Source organism: Excalfactoria chinensis, chromosome 19 (genome assembly GCF_039878825.1).
Source record: "Excalfactoria chinensis isolate bCotChi1 chromosome 19, bCotChi1.hap2, whole genome shotgun sequence".
NCBI lineage: Eukaryota > Metazoa > Chordata > Aves > Galliformes > Phasianidae > Excalfactoria > Excalfactoria chinensis.
In genome coordinates, this window is record NC_092843.1 from 3,074,243 (window position 1) to 3,099,037 (window position 24,795).

Consider the following 24,795-nt stretch of genomic DNA (forward strand, 5'->3'; position numbering starts at 1 on the left):
CCTCGTCTCTAGAGACAGGCTGCTATCTTCTCATGTCACACAGCCCATGATGTCAGAGCAACCATCCCCTGATTGTTTTGTTCTTACCAAACTTGTTTTTCAACAGAGAATCCAGGCCAGAACCTGAACAGACTATTTCAGGAAGTACCGAAACGAAGAAATGGGTCTGAAGGTACGTCACAGGCAGGTGTTTTTCCTTTGCAGTCAATATCTAGGAAGTGGAGTGTGCTTTAGCTGTGTGTTTCCTTAAAACTGTGCAGTTTGATTCTGGCCTGGAATCTGATAGAAAAACAGACAGTAAGTATAAAACAAACCATGGGTTAGACCAGCACTTTGCTTTTCTAATTCTGCTGCTGCTGTACTAACTGAACCCTGTTTGGATACTTGCCCTACTCTCCTCCTCACTAGATACACAGATAGAGAGATGAGTGATAGAAGTGGCTTTAAAAATCATATCTACTGAAATGCTCTCTTTGCTGTCTTTATTATTTTAGAGCAGGAAAGTTGCACAGTTGTGTGTAATCCAAGCTCAGCCGCATTCTGCTTCTGCTCTTGATTCTCCTTTCTCCTCACAGGGCTTATGTTGACAAATACACTCGAATCAGCTGTTAAATGAGCATGGTGCTTTCTTTAGTATGGTGTATGAAAGAGACTGAACAAAAAGACATCCCATCAATAAATTGTCATTAAAGTATGAACGTTTTGCATTGAAACAGATTGGCTGCAGAATTTTGCTTATAGGCAGACAAAAAGAAAAGCAAAAACTCCTACCTCAAAGCTCCTCAAGTTGTTTTGATTTCGGTCAGAAGTTGAGCTTTGCTTACAGTTGATAATCTATTAATGAACAAAGCAATAGTTTCCCAGTCTTAGGAATTTTCCCTTCTTTTTCTCCCCTGTAGTGGTTAAAAGGAAAAACAAAGGGGAAAAGCCAACAAAAGACAAGGAATAGCTCCTAGCTGGAGAGAACTTTAAATGGTATCGGTGCTTAAACGACTGCTCCTGTTAATGTACCAGCCTCTAGAAAGGCACAAATTAGGTTTGATTTCCTGTACCCAGGTTTCTGACAGTCTGTTCTGATCCGAACGTGCGCTCGTCCTGCTTTGCCTGGTAGCTGATGCAGTTTTCAAGGATGGTTCCTGAGCTGATGCTTCTGTCTTTCTCCCTTTCCCCTCCATTTTTCCCTTCTGTCTCCATTCCCCCTCCAAAAAGAAAAGGAAAAAGTTAAGACAAAAAAAAGAATGGAAAGGGAAGGTAAAAATACAGACCTGTGTGTGTTATACATGAATATGCGACATGACCACATAGCTCTTCCTTTGGTGATGTTAGTGCTCTCACCCCTCAGTGCAGCAGGTGCACAGCTTTCATGCAGTGAGGGTGTTTTTTCTCTGTTGTGTTAAGGGCGTTCTTGGTGTTGTAGATGTTGGTAAGGGTTTGATGTGAGCTGCTGTCAGGTCGCGCTGGCAGCACATCAGTATTTACTGTCTGCTTTTGTGTTTAAAAAAGCCAAAGAAATGAAAGTTTTCCCAGTGTCATTGGTTTTGTTTTCCTCCTCAGGTAACATAACCACACGAATCCGAACCACAGAGACTGGCTCTGATGAAGCCATCAAATCCATTCTTGAACAAGCCAAAAGGGAGCTGCAAGTACAGAAAACAGGTACAGCCTCATTTTGTCTCTCTCTCCTTTTATTTCCGAATTTAATTAAAACAATTACCATGAGCTTTCTGGTCAGTTAATTATATTCTTAAAACCTTGAATGTCGGTTTAAAGTGCCTTTTAAAATTCCTTTATTTAGTGGAGCGGTTTCTGTCTGTAACGCTGCCCGAGATAAGTTAATACACATTGATGTTGATGGGGCCTTTGCTCAGTGCTCTCCCTTTCAGGCCCCAGGGACACAGTTACATGGGAGAGGGAGCTGAGGGGATCTGCTGGAGTGAAGGTCACGGGGTAGCCAGCAGTTATCAGAGCCTCACTACCAGCTTACTGTGCACATTGTGTACTCAAATGATAATACAGGCAGACTTGATTTTTGGTTACAGAATGTAAGGACGTTTTTCAATGAGCGAGCTGGCAAGTCCCAATAGAATTTTGTTTCCCCAAAATTTCATTCATGTCCAACACCTTGGCCTGAGATAAGTTTAGTCTCTCTTTGTGTGCTGCCATGCAGTTAATGTTCCTGTCTGCTCCTCAGCTCTCTTAGCTTTAAAGGAGTCTGCAGTACATCTAGAGGGCTGGTGCTGAGGTAGACACTGCTTTGCAATACTTCTGTTTCATTGCCTTAAAGAATGAATGCTGATCTGCAGTTTTGCATGGTCATCTTTGAAATGAAAACTAAGCTGGTTTCCTGGCAAAATGTAAAATACATGTTCATACATGATTTAATTGAGTTTATGCCACCAGTGATGACGTAGAGAAAAATGGGGGCTGTGTGCAGGAAGCTGGAAGCACATTGTTCAGTGTCATTCGTTAGCTGAGTGTGTTGGACTTCCTTTCTAATATAACTCAGCCTCCAAACTCCCTATGGAACCAGTAGGTAGCTCAGAAAAGATGGCCCCACCATCTTCTCCCACTTCTTAGTTTTTCCTGTGTCTTACAGCATGTGGCAGGAAGGAAGGTAAGGAGGCAGATCTGGAAATGTGTTCAGGTGAGGCATATTGCTAGGACAGTCTCACTGCACTTTGAGGTCACTGTTTGCAGTGTATGGGATTCCCGAGTGCTTCACTTTTCCCATTCTGCATAGAGTAGCTTTGAAAGGAACTGGTTTTCATACACTGGGATCCTCAGTGGAAACTAACTTAAATAATGGAACAGATGCCATTGCAAAGCTTTCATATTCTGCAGAGATAACTGTATGCCTATGTTCCAGGCTCTGCTCATCCCCTAACTGCTGCAGAACCCCAGTTCACCTCTCAGTACCTCCTTTAGGTGCTGTCTCTTCCAAGAGCACCCATGTCTCCATTCTGGAGGTTTGAATGGGGCACAGAGTGGTGTCGAGGCGTCAGTCTGGCTTTTGTAGAGCTGTTTATTTCAGTTACTAAACTTCTTGCTTTGTGGTCATTTGTGTGCTTTATTTTTGGAGTTAGAAAGATTCACCTTATTTATACCATAAGAGGTTATTAATAGGCCACCCAGGTGAATGCAGCTGTGCTCAGCTTTGAGCATGTTACGATTCATTTGTGGAGATAGAAGGGAAAGGTTAAATAACTCTGTAAACAGAATCATAAAACATTATTGACCACTTGGGGGTGGAAGAAGAAGAGTCGAAGGGTTGATTTTTCAAAGGCATTCATTTGATAATTTTTACAGTGGTGGAAAGCATGCAAATGGTAACAGCCTTCTGCAGTTGGGTCAGTGCGTGCAAACGTCCAGCCCTTTGGCAATGTCAGACATTTTCCAGTGCAGAACTTTGGAAATCTTACCTTACTTTGAAAAGTGAGAATGGTTGCTTAGTGAAAACCATCCCCCCCCCCACTTCCCTCCCTCCCATCCAGAAATTTACTGCAGCCCTTTTTCATACAGGAAAATATTTACAGTAGCGCATGTTGAATATAAAGCATGTTCCTCTGTTGCATTTAGTCTTTTGGTTGTTTTTCATAGCTGAGCCGGCTCAGCCGCCTTCTGCATCTAGCAGTGGCAATTCTGATGATGCTATTCGATCCATTCTGCAACAAGCCCGACGCGAAATGGAGGCACAGCAGGCTGCCCTTGATCCTGCCTTAAAAACAACACCTTTGTCTCAAGCTGACATTTCTATCCTGTCCCCCAAACTAGTATCTACATCTGCAATGTCTTCGGTTTCCAGCTATCCTCCTTTGGCCATATCCCTGAAGAAACATTCATCTGTTACTGATTCCAGTATCTCTGCATTGCAGAACCTCTCTGGGCTCAAAAAGGAGCCGCAGGAGGCGCCTGTTTTAGAGCTTCATGGAATAAGTGATTCCGCCCAGGGTATGTTGAGGCATGTTAAAAATGAGTTGGGACGTGGTGGTGTTTGGAAGGACCATTGGTGGAATACTGTGCAGCATGAGAGAAGAAATGCAGCTCTTCCCGAAGATATAAAAGTTGAGGAAGCCAGTGGTGGAAAAGAAAAGGTCAGCAATCAGACTAGGCCAGATCGTAGCCAGCTCCAAGGACCATCTTCTTCAGAGTATTGGAAAGAGTGGCCAAACGCTGAATCTCCGTACTCGCAGAGTTCTGAATTGAGCATGACTGGGGCGAGTCGCAGTGAGACGCCACAAAATAGCCCCCTCCCTTCATCCCCTATCGTGTCCTTGTCCAAGCCATCCAAACCTTCAGTTCCTCCTCTGACACCTGAGCAGTATGAGATTTATATGTACCAGGAAGTGGATACGATAGAACTAACGCGGCAGGTCAAAGAAAAGCTAGCAAAGAATGGCATCTGCCAAAGGATCTTTGGGGAAAAGGTAAAGAATTGGTTCTCTTATTACCCTGGTGTTTTGATGTGCTTTATGCTCCTTACATCAGTACACAGCTCAGTTTAACACGGCCGTGCCACAGAAGGGGTTTCAACGTGTGCTTTATGGGAAAAAAAATGTTTTTGTTTCGGATGCTGAAGGAAAGTGCTGGTTTTCCTGCCTCCTGTGAATTGCACAGATTTTGTACAAAGATTGCTTTCAGTTCCTTGCAATTCGAAACTGGGCCGCCATGTTTGGAAACATGGGAAGCTGAAGCAAATATCACTGAGACTCGGTATTTCATGCTTAATGTAATGAATTCATGGAATACTTGAGTAATGCCATTGCCTTGACTGGAGAGTCTTAAATTTGTTTTGGTTGAAGATGATGGACATGAGAACATTGTTCCTTTTTTTGTTATTATTTGGTAACGTGCACAGGAGTATTTAAACAAACACATGGAGAATCTCTTTACATCTCCTTAGTCTGAAGTCCATTCCCAGCCGTGTTATGTATCTGGTGCTGGGCATCCCAGGTGTTTAAGCACACCTGATGACAGATGCAGACCAAGATAAGGAGCACTGAACACATGGAGCTGCCAGCCCCTGAGCATCACAAAGCACTTGCAGGCTGTGAGGAGTGGTGGGCACCCCGTGTTCCTTCTTCCCATAGTGAGTTGAATGGATCCAGTGGTGCAGAAGGAGCTGGCATTGCCCCGTTACCTATTCACTAAATGCTAAATGAAAAGCCTGACCTCTCAGGGTCGTTAAGGATCCTGTGACACTTTTCACTAAGGGTGAGTTTTAATCCCTGCACCCGTGCCGAGTTCCTGGCAAATGAGCAGCCTGTCCATCTGAACCCCCTCTCTGCCGTGCATGGCCGTGTTCTTGAATAGTTGCTTACATGGAGCAGCTGCTGCTACAGGTGAAAACACACATGGTTAGAATTCACACCAAAGAAATGAACCAAATGCAGGCCTAGTCTCAGAAGTCCCAATTATATTTGTTTGAGAACAAAATACGTGGCAATCATGTCCTGTTTAATCTACCTCTGTGTGCTGCTGTGCTGTGTTTTTGCTGTTAGAACCGATGAAAGTGTTTAGCAGGATGGAAAGCATGCAAATCTCATACCATCCTTTTGCTGTTTGCACTGCTGCTCCTACAGGAAAAATTAAAACACAGCACAAAACACTCTCCAGAGCGAAGCAATGGCAAGGGAAAGGCATCTCCATCCCAATGCTTATCCGTGTCGTCGTCCGAGTTTTGTTAATTGCCCATGTTAAAATGACTCGAGCAGCATAGCAGTAGAGGAAGCTGCAGTGACTTGCATTATCCCCTTCAAAGCAAATGTGTTAACATGCCCTTCTTGGTTGCTTCACTTCAGGTATTGGGGCTGTCCCAAGGAAGTGTCAGTGACATGCTCTCCAGGCCAAAGCCATGGAGTAAATTGACACAAAAAGGCCGAGAACCATTTATTCGTATGCAGCTCTGGTTGAATGGTGAGCTGGGACAGTGTGTCCTGCCTGCACAAGGGCAGCAACAAGGACAAGGTAATTAAAATTCCACTCTGTTGTTTGAGTTGAGGAGGAGATCTGTTTAAGGTTGCAGTGAGCAGGACTTCAGCCACGTGCTGGGAAAGGCCGTGCCTGGCCTCGCATCCCAGCCTGCTCCTAGGGGTCTCACTGGGAGCACTTACACAAGGAGCGCTCGTTTCTGCCTAATTGATAAGCAGCTGTTATGGAGTTCCTAATGAGGACGATGTTATGTAGGCATGAATTCCACACTTAACTCAAAAAAATTCGGCCAAAGAGCTGGAAAATGTTGTGCGCTGTTTTCTAGTGTTGCATAGGGGACTGTTATTGACCCTAGGAGAATATTGATTGCTGTCTCAGGAGGTGAGCTAGAACTCAGCTCTGAAGGGGGAATGCTCTGTTGCAATTATGCTTTTATTGTGACTCTCTTTCTTATCCTAATACCCACTGATGCTGAAAGGCCAGGCTAGAGCTTGGCCTCGGTAGTACCCTTATAATGCCACTGACTTCTATGAGCAGTGTGCCCTTGCTGAGCTCAGCCGTTTGCTATTTGTTGAGCTGCTTACTGTTTAGTTTGTGGTTTGGCATCTCCTTTTATTGTTCCCTGATTTTCCTCTCCTCTCTTATCTAGTCCTTCACTCTGTGACATCATTACAGGATTCCCTACAGCAGGGATGTGCAAGCTCAGGTAATCAGCTGGTTTCAATGATTTGCTCTGAAATAATTCTCTGTGCTTTTGTTACGTTTCTTTTGCTTTGATGCCGAGAGGTTTCTCTTGTTTTGTTATATCATACAGGAGACCCTTCAGTCTTGTTTTTTTATTAACCCAGTTAATTCCTCCTTCCCTCCTTGTTGCTATGGCAGATACAGGGCATACACATTTTTAGCTGCATATATTAGATGAAGAGACTCTGTCTGATCTTAGGGATCCTTGGCTCCGTAGGATGTTTTTTTTACCATAGTTCAGCTTATCAGGCTGACGTGTGACGATGGCAGTAAAACAAGCCTTTGGTTTGTAATGTGATCTGCGTCCCCCAGCTGCCTGATTTGCTGCCATATTTTTTCACTTCCATTTGCACAAAATCTGCTTTGTTAATTCGAAGGTGGGGAGAAGACGGCGTGACGTGTTTCTGCTCCGAGCTTCGTTCTGTATCCCGAGTCGACCTTGTTTCACCCCCCCCTTCCCGTTTGCCAAAAAAGCAGATGTAACAAAGATGGGTGTCAAAGAGAATTGCTAAAGGTTTTACATCAATGGCCACGGCATAGCAAGGAGCAGAACAGCTGTGCTCCTGCTGTTAGATACCAAACTCTACCCACACTTAGCAGTGATCAGCTTCACTCACAGAAACTGTTCTGTTCTCCATAAATACACTCATGCTCCACTCCATGCCCCGTATGTGAGAGCTGCAGCTCTTCAGGACGCATCACACTGTGGGTTATGTTGTTTTGCCACCTTCCTGCCATTCTGAAGCGCTCCTTTTTTGGAGCTTGTTGGGTTTCATCTGAATATCCCAACTGAACTGTCTCGCTACTGGGAAAATATTTTGCATTCTAAAAGCTTTTACTAGAAGAAAATCTATGATGGTATTCAGTCCGTGTTCTTTCTTAAGAAGAACAGCTGAAAAACAAACAGATAAAAGCAAAAACATGCCGCTGGAAAAGTAAAAAAACGAGGCATGAAAACAAAGCCAAAATGGGAAAAATTGTTTGCAGTCGTGAAGCTGTTGTTACTTATAGGCAGGCATTTAGAAAACGTGAACATTTCCTGTGACATTTTATATGCTGCTGTTCGTTAAGTGTCTGCCATTGACTTCTTTATGCAGCATCGATACCGCGCGAGAGTAACGGTTATAAATGCCTAAGACAGCATGGAAAATATGAGTAATTAATTATAGCCATTTTGAGTGGAATTTGAAATCAGAGGAGCTGGGAAAAGGCTGCATTGTTATTGCTAATCATCCTATTTATGACTAACTGTAATTAGAAAAGATGGAAAGGCAAGCCCAGAGCATTAAAATCCGACCACCTTGGGGATCCCCAGGAGGATCGCTGGTAGCTGGAAGTGATTTCCTTCAGGAAGTTCAGTTTTGCTGCTGTGATATTTTGCTCCACTCCCACACTCCCGCTCTCGTTTGTCAGCTCTCGCCCTTGAGCTCCTATTTGGTGACGCAGCGCGTTCCTATCAGCTCATAAAATCCCGTTATTGATGATCGCTGTCCTTCTTTCCTTAAAGCAAACTTAGCAATGAGAAAATGGGTTCGTGCCCTTCCCTTTCTCCTTCCCGATGATTAAAATTGTTTTACCAGGCGCTGCTCTTTCCTCAGCACCTCTCAGTGTGTGGAGCAATGAGGGGGTTGTGACACCGCGTAGAACAAAAGGCATGTTTGAATGACTAATTGCTCGTTTTCTTTTATTAGCGGCTCTTCTGTAATTAAACGCGCAGCAAATAGTTTGGAAAAGGTAAAAATAATGACACAGTTGTGAAAGATCCTCCAGTGCAGGGCAGGAGGAGGAGGGGGAGAAAAAAGCCAGCTACAATTTTTAGGTCTTTTCCCAGGAAAATCAAGGCAGGAAGGCTTGCATACTTGTCATTTTAAAACAGAAATTAATCAGAACAGTTTTAAAATGAGAAAAGGTCTGGAGCCTTTCCCGTGTGTTATAATTGGCTCAGAGCTTGTTGAATGCATGAAGGGAAAGAAGTGAAATTAAACTAATACATTCAGTGGCTCCTGAGTGCTTTGCCAAGAAGGTCTTCAGTGTGCGGAGTGTCAACACGCGTAGTAACGTCTCCAGCTTTTATTAGCTGTGAGTATTTTCGTTACTGTTTGGCACCATTATATCAAACTAGCGGGATTTTCTGGAGTTCTGACCCACTTTGTTGTTACTCTTCCAGATCGTAAGGTTTTGATTAACACCTCATTCATGAAAATCTGTTCTTTTGTCCGGTGTTTTTCCATTGTTACACGTGGACAGATGGACCCATCAGCCTTTTGTGTGTAAGGACGAGTAGAGGAGCATCATATAGATATCATTAGAGATAAAGCAGGCTCGTCGTTCTTCTCTGCGAGCTCTATTGATAAATACCTGAAATCAGTCTGTTCCAAAGCTCCAACCAGGTGCACCCATCCAGGTCCAGTCCCTGTGACCTCAGTGAAGGCTTTGGTGCTGAGAAGAGCCCCGTGCAAGTCCTAGTGAACGTGTTGTACGCAGAAGCGACGTCCATACCCTGGGTGGCCAAAAATAGCATCACTGTGCCTTTCCTAACATTTCTTCTGTGCGTTTCTTTCCACCTAAATGCTCTGATGCCCTTTGGGTAAATCTGCCTTTTTAATGATTTATGTGTCAAAAGCCCGGACCAAATCACATGGAAAAAAAAAAAAAAAGGAAAAAGTTGAATTAGTGTCACCCAACGGCATCAGCATTTTTACATGATGAATTTGGCCCTTATTTAGTTGCGTTGCTGATGGTCGGGGCTGGGTTGGGTTTGGATGGTAGCCACGTGGCAGGAGAAGCTTTATGTGCTTGGATGTTGTTCTAAATACTTGCACTGCATACAGCCCGTATTGGTTCGTTTTATTTCGGCATCTTCTATCTTTAGTGAGCGTCTATACAGCATTAAGATGTTTCTGTTGCTGCTCATCTCCAAACTACTCCCGGGCAGGCTGAATTCTTGTTCGCTTTAGTGCATATCCTCTGTGAAGGACATACACTCTCTATATACTACATTAAAGACTAGCAAATACTCAGCGGGATAAAGACGTGCCTTTTTGGTGTGTGTTTCTGTAAGGGTCGTCTTATGACCTAATGTGGAAATCTTCATTTGCCGATACAGCTGCGGGTGATCTCAGGGGATTCTGAATTTCCCTTTTGTTTGTCTTCCTTTCTGGGTATCATCCATCATTCCTAACCTCATGCTGCTTAGCAATGGTAACGCTCATGGGAGTTGAAGAAAGGATTATAGCAGCATAAAATGGGCAGCTAATTAGAGCTTGTTTCAAAATCAGAATCTGGCTTGAGATAATTGTGTATTATCTGGTGATTTTAAAGCCCGAGATCTACTGTATTTAGATCAACTAAAATATGCATAAAAGCTTTATTTTCAACATAAAACATTGGTAACAACAGGGAAATTACTTCTTGTCGTCTCTTGGGAAAGAAGTCAGATAAAAAGTCAGAATGCAGTGCGTGTTTTCCCGTCGTTACGATGCTAGCAGACATGTTGGGAATGATGGCAGACCCAGCCATGCCGTATGTATTTTTTAATATCCCATTCATTCCTCTCAGCTCAGAAGCTGCCAGGTGGGCAGGAAGTTGCAGTGCGCCAGGTTAACTCTTCCTGTTTGTCTGCTGACCGCGGGATGCTGCCACCTTTATTGCGCTGAGAGAAATAAAGTGCAGAGGGAGCATCTCAGGTTTGCAGCCCACATAGGGGATGATGCTGAGATTACCACCCAGCACATACTGGGCTGTATAGCACATGGAGGCAGTGGAGCATGGGCTGTGGTTTCCTTCCTTGTACTGGTTTTACTGGTGTGTGCTCTGGGCTGTGATGGGGGTCGGGCTGTGGAGCTGGACACGCTGCACCTGGAGGTGCCTCCAGCATTTGAGCTGGTGGTGCTGCTGGATTTTCCCCCAGTGTGAGTTGTGCTTTGCTGGTGAATCAGAAGGAAGAGGGAGATTGTTTTGAAGTCATTTTGCGGGCATTCTGAGTGAACAAAACTGTGCATGGCATGAAATTGTTCTGGTTAATGTAGCCTGTAGAATGGGAGAGAAGAGGGATCACGTGGCACTCTAATAGCTGAGAATTCCTTTGCTGGATAGGCTCTGGTGACTGGTTTTGAGTTTGTATTTGGTCAAGAAGTTACCTCCTTGTGTGCTGGAGGCAGGAGTTAGGAGCTGAACCACAAAGCTGGCTGAGCATTGTCTCTGTAAGCCCCAAACACGGTGGTGTGCACTGGGGAGCTTGCCACATTCTTTGTGTGGGGCTCGAGATTGCAGTGCTGCAGCAGTTGGCCCTGGCTGTCTTGATTTCAAACCAAGGGGTATCAATTGGCTCCTCGTACAGGCAGCTGTTGCAGTCTGTCTGTAGTGTGTGTGATCGTATTCTGTGCCATTTCTCTGACATTTGGACCATGAAAACCTTCCTGGCAACCTTTCTGGTATGAGTAAAGCTGGGAGAATTGCTATCAGGGCACCTCACTGGGACCTGTGAACGCAGCATGAAGTCAGAGCATCAAGTTAGTCCTTAACATTGGATGCCATTGCTGGGCATCACCTGCTCACTCCTGCCTGTCACCTGGGTCTGTCCTGCCTTGCAGCCCTTTGTCCATTAGGGATGCTTGGTGGATAGTTGGGAGGAATTTCTGTCCTGGTTGAGTTCTTTTCTGCACACTGAGCCACCCAGTGATTAAACTTGCAGAAGATGGCTCCATCCTCATTGTGGTCATAGCTGTAATCACGGAGCGAACACTATTTTCTAGGCAGATATTCCTTGCGGCTGAATTACAATGACAAAGCACCAACACACTTTTCACATTAATATGGCAAGAGGAGACTCCTGCTGGATTCTGAAGACAAATTTAATTCACTCTGAAGCATGGCTGGGAGTTGGTGGTGTCCGCTTTCGAGAAGTTTCCCACTCTGGTTCTAAATGGGTATTTCCACTTCCCTTTGGTATCAGTCCAAGCATCCTTGCTCCCCATGGGTGCTGAATATTAGAGCTCTGTAAGCTTCGGTTTCTGTCATTTCATTAATCAACAAGAGGGAGAACAACTTTGTACGCAGGCAGATAGTGACAGGACAAGAGAGAGTGGCTTCAAACTAAAAGAGAGGAGGTTTAGGTTAGATGTCAGGTGGAAATTCTTTGCTATGAAGATGGCCCTGGCACTGCTGCCCTGAGCTGTGGGTGCCCCATGCCTGGAGGTTCCCAGGGCTATTCTGGATGGGATCTTGGGCAGCCTTGAGCTGGTGGGGGGCAGCCAGCCCATGGCAGGGGGTTAGGGATGGATGGGCTCTGAGGTCCCGTCCGTTCTGAGCGTCTGTTGTTTGTTACTTATTACCTCATTCCATTAATTATTGGTGCGTACTGTTCCCCCCATTCAGAGAGGAGCAGCCTCTGAGGAAAGGGCCCATTCCTGCTCTCCTCTTCCTGGGTACACTGGGATCCTCCTGCCAGCTGACAACCATAGTAGAGCCATGTGGAAGGCACAGAGCTGCTGCATTACAAAGCCAAATGCAAAAATAACTGGAGCAGCACTGAAAGGCAAGCAGAGCTGTCACAGCCGTGCCACAGCTCCAGGGGGGTCAGGAGCTGGGGCAGTGGCTGGGCTCCATCCCCGTGGGCTGGCAGCTGCAGGAGAGGTCGGGAGGGCTCCGAAGAGATGGGGCGTTCTGCTGTTGGGAGGCTCTGGCAGCTGGCAGGAGCTCGCTGGTTGTTTATAGGAAGAGGAAATACAGGAACTGCTGCCAGCAGGATGGAGCTGCTGGGATGGAGCTGCTGGGATGGAGCTGCTGGGATGGAGCTGCCCTCCCAGGTACCAGCCCCACCCGCTGCCCACTGAGTCACACCGTGCTCCTCTGGGGATGAAAATTGCCTTGCTTTCAATGCAAAGAACAGATAATGGGCTATTTTCCTCCCAAAATACTGAAAAAGAGGTGTGCTGGCAATGAATGCGCAGGTTGTTATTTCCATTTTGTAATGGGGATGGAGCTACGAGGCAGCTGTCTTCTGCACAAAGTAGCTCTGGAACAGGAAAATAAGCAGCCAGTTGGATTCGAACAACAAAATCCTCTTACGACTATAAAGAGTTCTGCATTACTTACATCAAATTGTTCCTAAGAAGGAAAAAAGAAAAGAAAATTACCAGAAAATTAATATCTGTTAAGCTACATCCCAGCCTGTCCTTTGCATTTCAGGGTGCAGCAGGAAGGGAGAAAAACTGACAACTCTGTCTCACCAAATTCAATAGGTGTTGGAGGTCTTAAAACCTGCCAACATCCAAAGAAACAGCGCAGGAAGGGATCCTGTGGTTATTTGAAATCTGATAGGAAGCAGAGCTTGCATTGAAAACAAAATGTATTTGAAATCAAATTTGAGTAACAGTGAAAATAGAACAATGTCTGATTAATAAGCCTAGTGAAAGGAGGAAGTGCAGTGGCTATCAGGAACAAGAAGTAAGCTTGATCTTTAAGTATTCCACTTTTACTCTTTAAGATCCTGCTAATAACTTAAAATATGCTTTTTCTTGGCTCTGTGAGTCCTGCCCTATAGTGTGCTTGAAAAGAGTGATTCTTCCCCAGAATAATCATTTTGATTCCACTCATTGGCACAGCCTGAGCTTGACAGAACATCCCCATTTGGTGTCAGATCCCTCCCAAGGGCTGTCCAAAGGCAGAGAGCTGCTCTGGAGTGTCTTCTTGTTCCTCTCTCCAGCCTTCCTGGTAGGTCATCCAGCCCAGCCACACTTAGTCCTGTCCCATGTGCAGCATCTCCTGTGGCATCCACCCAGGTGCGTTTGCTTGCCTAAGGGAGGTTGGGATGGGAGCCTTCCCCATGTAGCTCCCCCCATCTGGTTCTGCACGGACAAATGAGGTGTGGCATTAACTGCCCTATAACTCCAGCGATGCTTTGTATTTGTTCCTCTCTTTTTACCCCCCTGGAACTGGGATCCTAAAAATAGTGCGAGTTGGAACTGGCAGATGTTTCATTTGTCCTTTACCAGAGGACCAAAATTAGCCTCTCATTTGGCACCTAAATAAAGCAGCGCCACTGCCTTTATACGAACTTTGCAATTACTGTCTATTGAAGTTGCAACGTTTTGTTGTGTTTGATGGGGAGAGGCATTATGTAAGCAATGCCAGCACCTAAAAAGCCACCAGACCTTGAAAGAAGGGACGGACAAGAAGTGTTGTTTAAGAGCGGTTGGGTTTGTTTGGTTTTTTTTCCTTACGTTTTTTAATAGGAGGCAGATGTGCTATTTTTTTCTAATGAAGGTTTCATTAAAGAAAAGAAAAGGCAAAAGTGCCTCGGAACTGCTCTGAGAGCTGCCCATTGTAAAGGTAGGAAAAAAAACGAATGAAAGGACAGCAATGGGTTCTCTAATTTTCAGAGCAAAATCTGCCCAGAATGCCTGAAGCTGGGTTAGCAGTGGGACTCCCCAGGGGCAACAGAAAGATGTTATAATCAATTACCACATCATAACACTGATGTATGATAATTACTGAGTGTTCCTCCTGAGATAGTGCAGCATTTGGCTGGGATGCGGCTCTTTCATGGTCCACTGCCTGATTAATATGCAAATAATAGGCTGATTGCATGATGAATGCAGAAAATGAGTTCGCTGATAACGTGAGCACCGAAGCGGGAAGATGATAAATTACTTTTACTGACTGTCCTACATTAAGTACCCTTTCTCAACAATTTTATCACAAATTAAGTAAAGCAGTATGGAGAGATTATGAGGATGTGTAAAATAATGTACCTTAATCGCTTTTATAATATTGTTGCATACAATGTAAATGTCATTTTGTTTCAGTACTTTTGCCAGTACTGCTCCTGGAGAGGAGAGCAGCCGCCTTCAGGGTCACTCTATTAAGGAGTGCTTGCTTTTAAGAACGCTGCTGTGGTTGTTAGCTGGGACTGTTGGGGAGGGAATCCAGCCCTTAGCCTCGGATCCATCCCATAAGCGTCCTGCCTGTGGCACATTGCTTAGAGGAGGAAATCTGGGTAAGTGCAGAATGGGATGCACGGTGCATATCATGCATTCTGCTTGTCGCAGACAACAGGTTGACATCTTAAGGAGGGCATGGAAACACCTCGATGCTCAGGCTTAGTGCAGCAAACAGTCAGAAAGGTGCAAATACCACCAGGTTAGTCTCTAACCACAAGGTCATCGTCAGCAAAGAGACCTGAACGTGCAGCAGAGCCTCTGCAAGCTCTGCTTTCCAAAAGGTGTTGTGCATGTGTCTATTTCGATGATACTGGAGATGTAACCGTGGCGTGTTGATCGATTGCTCTCGTGACATTTGTTTGAATATTCAGAAAATCCTGACTGAAGCTCGTGCACAACAGCTGTTTTAATAACAAGGTTATTGAAGGCGTTTTCCAACAGTTACTGCTAAATATTGACTTCTGACTAAGTTAAAGAAGTACGGGAGAATCTGCATATTAAACAGAGATTAGCAGAGCAGAGGAATTTCTTCTGAAGCAGCCATGATTTTGCCATTAATCATCTAAATTAAAATCTGATTCCATTTTATGAAGGTTGTTTTTAATTGTTAAGGAACATGAGAAGTCACCATTCAGCAGTTTCCAGTGCAGAAACTGTACCTCAGGAACCCGTGCACAAGCTGGCAGGCATTTTGAGGAAGCTCTCCTTGCATGTTTGCTGTGCTTGCTGTGCTTTTACCTCTTCTACAGGCACCCCTTAGGCTGGAAAAGGCTTTGGGGCTGCTGGGCTGACCTGAGTGTTGGCCTGATGATGTTTCTGCCCAGAGGGCTGAGGGTGCCCCGTCCCAGGCTGGAGGTTATGTTGGACACAGCGTGCTGGGTGGGGGACAGCCAGCCTTCAGCAGGGCTTGGAGCTGGGTGATCCCTGAGGTCCCTTCCAACAACAATGCAGAATTTTCAGGTACTTTTAGCACGTAGCCCTGCTCATCCAGCCAGTCCTGTGTGCTTGTCTCTAACATCTCTATGACTGTTCCTGTGCAGGACAGGGACCTTTGTTCTTGTTGTTCCCCTGCTGATCCCCATGCTGGTTCCTCCCCTCTCAGTGCAGACATACAGACCTCTCTATGCCTCCCCGAAGGGCTTTTCCTTTGACCCCTCCTCCAACTACATGCAACTTCCCCGAGCCGAAACCCAAAATAACATTTTCCCCCCCAAGTTAAAACATTTGTGAAACAAACAAAGTCCCCAGGGTCACACTGGGAATCTGCAACTGTGGCAAGCACTTGCTGCAGCATGGCTGTATGTACCTACATCCATGGTGTCTTTCTGTCTGCAGGCTGGAGGGAGCTTTCCATGCTCCCTACGTATAGCTGGGGGAGTTTATAACACCAGGGAGGATCGTATTTTCATAAGCCGCATTAATTTGCGCACTGTGGATAGGCAGGAATGATGCACTTAAAAGAAATCCACCAAGAATGGTACCTGTGAGGAAGAGTTCAGCATTCAGGGTTGTTTTGGTTTAATGAGTCAGAAGTGGGATGAACTGCAGCGCTGCTCCACAAATGCTGATCTGATCTATTGGAGACCAAACCCACTCTCTGTTAATGGGAAGAGCTGCTGGGTGCTTAAGGAGAGGTTGGGGTTACCATCAGGTGGGAGATGGGGAGCAAAAGCTCTGCCTGGGATTTCCAGATGCTGACAAACACAACGAGTTTTTAGTCTACTGACAGGGCAGCTCAGTGGCTGGAAACAGGGGAACAGAACCTAACCCCATCCCAGCATGAGATACTGGGATCTCGGGTGTCCTGCCAGGGCTGTTGTTGCCCATTAACTCATCTGTACGGGTAGGTGGAGGCGGGCCCTGAAGTCTCAAATGCTCTTTCAAGAAGTTGCCGACTCCTGCTGTTCCTGGGCTGTTCGAGTGTGTCCAACTTGGCGTTGGATGGCGCAGACCTGGAGCCTGGGCTGCAGACACGGGGAGAAGCGGTGCATCAAAGCGAGCACTGGGTAAATCATGTTTGGGTTCCTGTCGGAATGTCACGGAGTACCCTGTCATTTTGTTTTAGCAACTTGTCCTTCCAAATGCGCAGTTCGCCTTATGGCATGCCAGCAGTAAAAATGTCACTTACAATAATTACTTTTTGGTGAAAATGCTTGCTGACTTCCTACCTTCAAGCTGTTTTTTACACAGTGGGGAGATAATAAGAAATGACTTTATCCTGACTGCTCAAATGAACACTAAATGGAATTTAGGTTATTATTGCTGCGGATAGAGGACTCTGTATTGAAATTTAAATAGTGGATCAGATAAACTACAGAGATTTGTCTCCGAAAATTACAGTGGATCTGCTTTTCCAATCCACTTCTCCCCAAAACCTAAGGCAGCTGTTGTCTGCCTGCTGTCTTTAGGTGCGGTGTTTTTCATAATCCTTTTAGAGGTCCCTAAATGCCTTCCACGTTTCGCATGATCTTCCCCAACTTCTCTGTGCTCCGTACCTTGTTTCCTCTGAGTCACTTTGAAGCCTATTAGCTAAGCTTATGTTAGCAATGCAGCAGTTCCCAGGCGGACAAAGGACAGGGTGCTCTGTACGGATGTTTGCTGTGGGTGCAGGCTGTCCTGCTGCTTCTGTGCAGAGGCTGTGGTGGAGAAGTTGCAGGTGGAAGAGTTGCTGTGCATCACCAGAATGGGATAATCATAGTCCAGAGCATTTACAGACAGTGTTCAGGCAATTCAGGAGCTGCTACTGGAGATCAGACCCTAATATGAGAAGGGTACATCTTGTCATCAGAGAACAGGAGAATCTAATGTTAAAGTTAGGATAAACACCATAGGGAATGACCTGAGACCATCTCAGGATGTCTCACGTTTTCCAAACACCATCATGATAGAAACTGATTAAGGTATAGAGAGGACAGATGGAATCAAAGCATGGTTTGGCTTCATTGCCACGAGCAGTGCAAGACCACAACAGATTTTTTCTGCATTGATGTGATTAAGACAAGGCCAGTTTGTTACAGATCTCATCCAGTTCTGCAAGGAGCTCAGACAGACCCAACTCATACACACTATGTTGAGTGCAGTTTCCTGATAGGGACGAGGTAGATGGAGGGATGTGCAAGCTGTAATATGGTGCTGGGTTTTGTTGCAGAATGATGGTTATACTAGAAGCAGTTTTATATTTGGAAAGTAGTATTTAGAAGGAAGACAAAATGAGGAGGTGTTTGTATCATGTTGACCTTGTTTCCACTCATTCATTGATCTTCATTGTAGATTCTGTGTCCCTCTCTAGGGCTGTCGTAGGAAAACACAAAAGTGAAGAATTTCCTGACATGAGAATAGGGACTGTACGTGTTACCAGCAGTGCTGTCTGCCCAACTGATGCACTCTGGTTCCCCCACACTAAATCAAGTGTTTCTCTTCCTAAAAGACACACTTGCCTTCAGAGAGTTGTAGGCTCCCCATCAGCACCCCACACCTGGTGTTGGTGTCCAGTAGTTCTGTTTTAGCTATGGATGGAGGCCAGTCAACTCTTGCCAAGTGTTTCTGATGTTGGATGTCAGCTCCCAATACTTGATCTGCATCTGATTATTGTTTGGTGGCACATACAGATGTGCTTTTAAGAGGGGCTTGGTGATGCCTAACTTCCCTGTACCCAAAAATGGATTCCAGATGAGTAACCTAAGAGGGACGTGGCTTTGGCCTTCCATGACTTGGTTGTATTTGCAGCTTTAGAAGATTTGTGTCACCTAAATGCATTTATGGGGCCTTTGAATCTTTAATGGCACTTGTCAGTATCAACTGTAGTGACTTTAGATTGGCAGTTTAATGCATAATAGTGAACACATCCAGTTCTTCCTTTGTTCTGTCGGCAATCGCTTGCGCTCCAAATGTCTGTTTAATTCTTTAATAGGTGAATGGGAAACGTTTGAGTTATTTGATTATCGAATTCACTTTCCCAAATAATGGACCTTTTTCCTCCAATATTTGTATCACATTTAAAATGTTTCTCCATAATGGAAAAGCGCCAGAAGCGGAATGGGGAACGTATCTGGAGTTATTTGTGGCTCATGCACATAATGTCTCATTGGAACCACTCTACGTTGGGAGGAAAACAACAGTTTGTCATCTGTGCTGCCTTCCAAAATTAGAGCCACGTAATCCTACCTTTCTGAGTAAATAAGCAGCAGATTGGTCTTAAAAACGAAATTCGAGCAAGCTCTTGATATGTGATATAAAAAATAAATAAGCTAATATGTGAGCAGCATCGAGCATTGCGGTGATAGATGATGGCAGAGATTACCTCTGTTGTTTACATAATGAGGCTGGGCAGGGAAGGAGAGGGAGGAGGAGGCATCACCGAACGCTTTGCTGACTCCTGCACGGCTGTGGGGTGGTTTGTTATTTAGGATCCTTTCTGCTCTCCGTGCATGTGTGTGTTTTGCAGCGCACAGATGAGGAATTGTATAGGAAATCTGCAGCTGCTCTGGTTGCTCGGTAAGATTTGTGTAAGCTGGCACAAGGGACAAAATTAGAGGGAAGTTGAGCGAGTGGCAACGCTGTTTATTAGCCAGGCAGCCATAATTTTGACCTTGCTGTGGGTTAAAGGACGCAGACCTGAGAAGAAATCTGTTTATCATGTAGGGAATTCATGCCATCCCTGACAGTGTACAGTGAACAAGATGGATGATCTGCCAAATTGGTCCCTCGCATGGGTGAATCAGGGCAAATTTACAGTACAATTCCTTTGCTGCTCTCGATACAAAAATAACATTTGCCGGGTTTTATATTCAGTTGTATGATGACCTGGGGTGAACAGAGAGAAGAAATAAGATTTGCAAGATCCCTCTTGCCTTAAAGATTTATATGCGCTTGGCTTTCCCTTTATGCCTGCCTGTTTTGCATCTCTCACAAAGCTCCAAGTAAAAGCTCTGTGTTGGAGAGACAACTTTATGTAAGTGTGTCAGGGAACCTCTCTTAAATCGCAGAGTCCTGGAAGCTTCTGTTGCCTTGAACAGCACGGCTGTGCCGTGAACCCTGCGCTGAGTGAACCCTACTTGAACTTAGGCAGTGTTTCCTGTAGTGCTGAGGATGTGCTTTCCCATACAGCCTGAGCCCAGATAGGCTGCGAGGGTTTGGTAGTGATGTGAACAAGGAGAAGTGGTGACGTCTGGTGTTAACCATCAGCTTGTGGCTGCCGTTGTAGCGGAGCAGTGCTCAGAAAACACGGTCCTGTTGTGAAGAATAGGATTTGGGGTGTGATTGGCCTCATCTCTGCATGATGGAGAGTGCTGTGCTAGAAATAATTGTGAACTTCCGTAGGGAAAACAGCACTTTGTGCAGAAACCATTGTTGGCAAATGAGCAGATTCAAAAGGCTTTCTTTCCAAGTGTCAAAATAACAGATTTGCTTGTCTCCCGACCCACTCGCTATCTTCATGTTGGATTCTCAAACACATTAATTAATACGACATAATTGCAGACTGTATTTTAATTGTGTTAAGTTATTCCTGGGCAAAGAGAGGTGCAAAAGTGAGTGATAAGAAACAATATGACACGTGTAACGCTCTCAAGATACGAAGCTGGGTCAGGTGTAGGAAATCCCCCACAAACACAACCCCATAGAGGTGATTTTCTTATAGGCCATAGAGATTAAACCTCCATCATCGTGTATGAAGAGTTCTTAGGCAGCAATGTTGTGAAAGCAAAGCTGGAAAGTTTCCCAACCGAGGGAATTCCTTGCAGCCATACAAACCATTGCACTTCATGTACTCTTGGTTTTTATTTGTATATTCTTGTTTTTATATGAGAGAAAAGGTGATTGAAGATAAACTAAGAAAACAATTCTCTTTTGGAAAAGAGGCCTTTCAGTAACCAAGTTGTAAGAAACAGTGTTTTGCGTACGTAGGCATTTCTTAAAGTAGGTAGAACATAAACGAGGAGGAAAGTTAAATATCCTGTGGTCAAAACGTTACAATTCTGCTAAAGTGGGGGCTTGTTTCTGTTTTTTAATTACAGAAAGCACTCCAAAGACTTCGGCCAGTTGCAGCCCTGCTCCTGAATCTCCCATGAGCTCCAGCGAATCGGTAAAAAGCCTGACAGAATTGGTACAGCAGCCCTGTCCTTCTATAGAGACCAGTAAGGATGGCAAAGCCCAGGAACCCAACGAGCCTCCTCCTTCAGAATCCCAGTCCACAACACCTTTGCCGCTATCAGGCCATTCAGCGCTCAGCATCCAAGAGCTGGTCGCTATGTCCCCGGAGCTGGATACGTATGGCATTACAAAAAGGGTCAAGGAAGTGCTAACGGACAACAATCTTGGTAAGTCTCTTTATTCTCATTTCTTGACTGAAATAAAATGTTGGTGCTGTTGTTTTTAAGCTGCATTTCAGTAGACGTTGACAAGCACATTTGATTTTGACTCTGGCCTTGGCTTTCATCCTTCAGAGATTTCTTTTAGCCAGTAAAAAAATCCTTCTGGATTGTCACATCTATTTAACAATATATTATCTTACCCTCACTGTCCTTAAGCTCTGATTCTGGCTCAGCAGCCAAGTACCAGTTCTAAATACAGGCTGTTGAGAGGACCAAAACCTCAAAGCACGTGAGGTGTCCCCTTGAGAAATGCAGATTTCCCTGTGCTTGTACATTCAGTACCCAGCAGGGCAGGCAGAAGAGGAGCAGAGGAGGGCAGTTTGATTGCAAAGAGAGGTGTTTCCCATGGAGGTGGTGTGTTTTAGAGTTAGGAGGGTAAATTCAGACTCAGTTGAGGTTTATGTGGATCTTTAGGTAACTACATGGGGTCATTCGGTTGTTGTGCTTTTGAGACATGCAAAGTGAAGGCTGCTTTTGCTGCAGATGATGTTTTGGGTATCAAATTAAGTGTAATGTTGATATGGCTGACAACATTTGGAATAGTCAGAGGGAATAACAGGTGAGCATGTGAAATCCACGCTCAGTACTGCCACAGTGCCTCTGAATCCCTGGTTCTTTGTACCTGTTTAACAATTGATTCCCTCACAAGGCGTAGGGAAACTTGTAGGAGTCCTTTGAAATTCCCAGCTGGAAGGCAGGCAGGTTGCACCAGTGTTACCTGCACATGCATTAGTGCTTAGCTTGCATCCATCCCACCCGCATGGAGAGATTCAGGGGAGATCCCTGAGATGGTGGAGAGGAATCACTCTCCAGAGATGCCAATCTCCCACTGTTCACAAGTATAACCTAAAAGATAAGTTTAGGTTTTGATTACTGATGTTTATGTCAGAAGGATTACATCCATATCATCTGAGCGTGATGTCTGTATCACTAAAAACCCCTTTATTTTAGCACATAAAGAAGCCTTTTTTTGGCTGGACAGTGAATACAAGGCGTTGTTCTTTTAGATTTGTACGGGGGTGGGGGAGGTTGCAAATTCTCATTAAATGTAATTGGGGAATAAAAACAAAAAATAGGCCCTGATCCTGGGCATATCCTGCATGGGAGTGTGTTCCACTGAACCCAGCAGAGTTACTGCTCAGCACACTGGGATAGGCCAGCTGTGGTGGCTTGTTCAGTGGAGATATATACAGACAGAGCCACAGGTAAGAGTTTGCAGGCTGAAGCCTTTGCTTTTGGAGCAAAATACTGCTGAGCTCTGTGCCTGCTCTGGTGTGCCAGGGAGGTTTGATAAAGTATTTTTGTTTACGTTTGCTTTGATGCCATTTTCACTTAGTCTTTTTTTATTTCCCATGATTTTTTGTTTTCCTACAGTGTGGCTGACAAGCCTAAAAAGCAGCAGAAGAGCCAGGAAATGTGCCCCAAACTCTGCATTAGGTGTGGAACCAGTTTCAATGTCTCCTTTTGTGCCCTCAGTATGCTGCTGCACCACATTGACTTGGTGCACAGCTTTCTGTGTCTCAGGCCACAGGGCCTTGTCAGGCTGTCTTAGCAATGGATGGTGGCCCAGTCCCAGCACCACCGGCCACAACAGACCACAGTTGTGTGAAACCATTCAGGGTAGCTCAGCAAACCAGACTTGGGTTCGGTGGGTCTCCCATCCCATGATTTTTAAGCATTCACTGCAGGCAGCAGTCACCATTGTAGCAAATGATGGGATTAACACCAGGATGTTGGTAGTACTCCCAGCCCCAAGATCACATCATCAGTGATTTCCTGTCGGGCAACATCCAGCTTTGATAGCGAGGGAAGTGAATGCAGTGAGCTGATGGAAGATTGCAGTATTGGGAATCATAGGATGAGAGAACCATTAAGGTTGGAAGAGACCTGTAAGATCACCAAGTCCAACCATCAGCCCATCACCACCCTGCCCACTGTGCTGCAGAACGTTGCAGAGAGGTCCAGGACTGGCCCTGAAAGTGACATAAATGGCAGGAGGTTGTGGTCCATAAGGAGCTACATCAGTGGGAAAGGCAGTAGGCAAAAAGACAGAATTGACAGGAGTTTAGGAAGCCTGTGCTTAAAAATACTGAGGTTATTAATAACACTGATGAAGATGGAGTGTGGTACACCTGCTGCCTCCTGAGAACGGTTCCTAGCACAGTCTGCATTAGCTCAGGAGTCTTTCAGGTGTTTTATGCTGTTCTGCTGTATCCTAGGATACAGTAAGTGACACAAACATGTTGAGCTTCTTCCTTAGCACCTAAAGGATGCAACGTTATGTCCTCCCTTGGACTCTTAATTTCTACGCTATGATCTGAAGGTCATTTCCTTCAGCATCATTGCTCGTACCTTTCCTGGGACGCTCATTCCTGCCCCATTTATATCCCAGTATTCCTTCCTGGTGGCTGCACAGCAAACACAGCAGCTGCCTGGGTCCCAGGTGGCCATTACGCTCCTGGGGGGCTGCTGTGACCCACATCAGGTCCCACTGACTGCACAGCTCTGCGTGGGTTGCAGTGCCCGTGCTGGTGCCTGAGTGTGGGCTTAAGGAGCGTGGGAATGCCAGAGGGAAGTCATTTGCAGAGGCAGATTAAAAGGTGTTTAAAGTAGCTGTCTTGGCTCAAAAGTAGCTGTTTTAAAGGCAAATTGATGAGTTCTTCCTGGTTATTTTTTTTTTAACGTAAAGGGAGAGAGCACATTAACTCTGAAATGCAGATGTAAAATTAGCCCTGAATTACAGCTTCATTTCTGATTTTCCTGATGTTGAGTTGAAAAACAGTTAGGAAATTACATCCTTATCTTTGGTTTCTGTTCTGTCTGTAAGATCCATTTTGAGGGTTAGTCCTGGAGGTGTGAGCAGACACTTCTAATCCCTTCCTTGCTCCCCTCTGCACCTTTTGTGATCCCAGCTGCTGCCTTCCAAAGCTTTGCCCCAATCCATCCACATGGGATGTGCTGCAGCTCCTGCCTGCTCCATCCTTCCCTCTTAGCCTGTGAAGTAAAAGAACTCTTGAAGCCAGAAGTCTTGGGGGGGATGTAAAGCAGAAGGGAGATTATGGAGTCAGGCACATGGAAGGCTTTGTGGACCTGATATTTTCATTGATCCTTTACCTGTCCCTCAGGATCTATTGGTTGCCCAATGGCTGATGCTGGCACTGTTGGCAAGTGAGGTAGCCTTCTGCTTTGTGCTGGAGTAAGGGGTTCTGAGGGCACTGATCAGACACCAGAGCTCAAGGCCTCAATGTGATTGGGATAGGAAGATGTTTGGGTTAACAAGTCCACGATGGCCTCGCTTCCATCAGAAATCCCCAGCAGTGACTCAGATGACTCCAGGCTCTGTCTTGTAACAAAAGCTGTTGCATATTAGGGCAACTGAGCTTAGGGAGAATGCTGAAGGGAAGGCTGTTAGGAAACCAGCTGTCTGGGCTTGTGCTGCACAGGCGTTTTCCACAGTCCTCAGTAAGTGTGATCTTAACCACGTAAAGCTGGTGTTCGTAATGTGCTTGCAAATGCCTCACACTGAAAAACCATTTAGTAGTTTTTACCCTGCTAGGCAATCACGTTTATAAGAAGTAAAAGTAATTATTAACCAGAAGCACTGTTAGGAGCTATAGAAACAGGAAAAAGTGTTATATTGTAAAATGTGATTATCCACAGCCACTAAAACACCGTTAGAGCACAACAGCTAGTACAACGCGGAGAACATTGACGTGCCTTTGAGGGCATTTGGATGGCTGTTGCTGAATGGGTGCTGCACTGGTTTTGGTTCACTGATAGCTTGAAATGTTCGGCTTGCCCTGCTGGAA

General features: G+C 45.2%; 1 protein-coding gene across 6 annotated transcripts in view; it reads left to right on the plus strand.

The window, feature by feature from the left end:
• The window catches only part of CUX1 (cut like homeobox 1), a 204,864-nt gene that overhangs the window by 148,416 nt on the left and 31,653 nt on the right, over positions 1-24,795 (plus strand). For 2 of the 6 annotated variants that reach the window (XM_072353955.1, XM_072353959.1), the window contains 6 exons: positions 107-172; positions 1,555-1,656; positions 3,598-4,424; positions 5,799-5,964; positions 6,578-6,634; positions 20,630-20,932. The exons of 1 other annotated variant lie outside the window; for it this stretch is intronic. In XM_072353955.1, coding sequence (XP_072210056.1) covers positions 107-172; positions 1,555-1,656; positions 3,598-4,424; positions 5,799-5,964; positions 6,578-6,634; positions 20,630-20,932 — 1,521 coding nt within the window. The remainder of the gene's footprint in view (positions 1-106; positions 173-1,554; positions 1,657-3,597; positions 4,425-5,798; positions 5,965-6,577; positions 6,635-20,629; positions 20,933-24,795) is intronic. 3 more of the 6 variants (XM_072353957.1, XM_072353958.1, XM_072353961.1) reach the window with 3 other exon arrangements.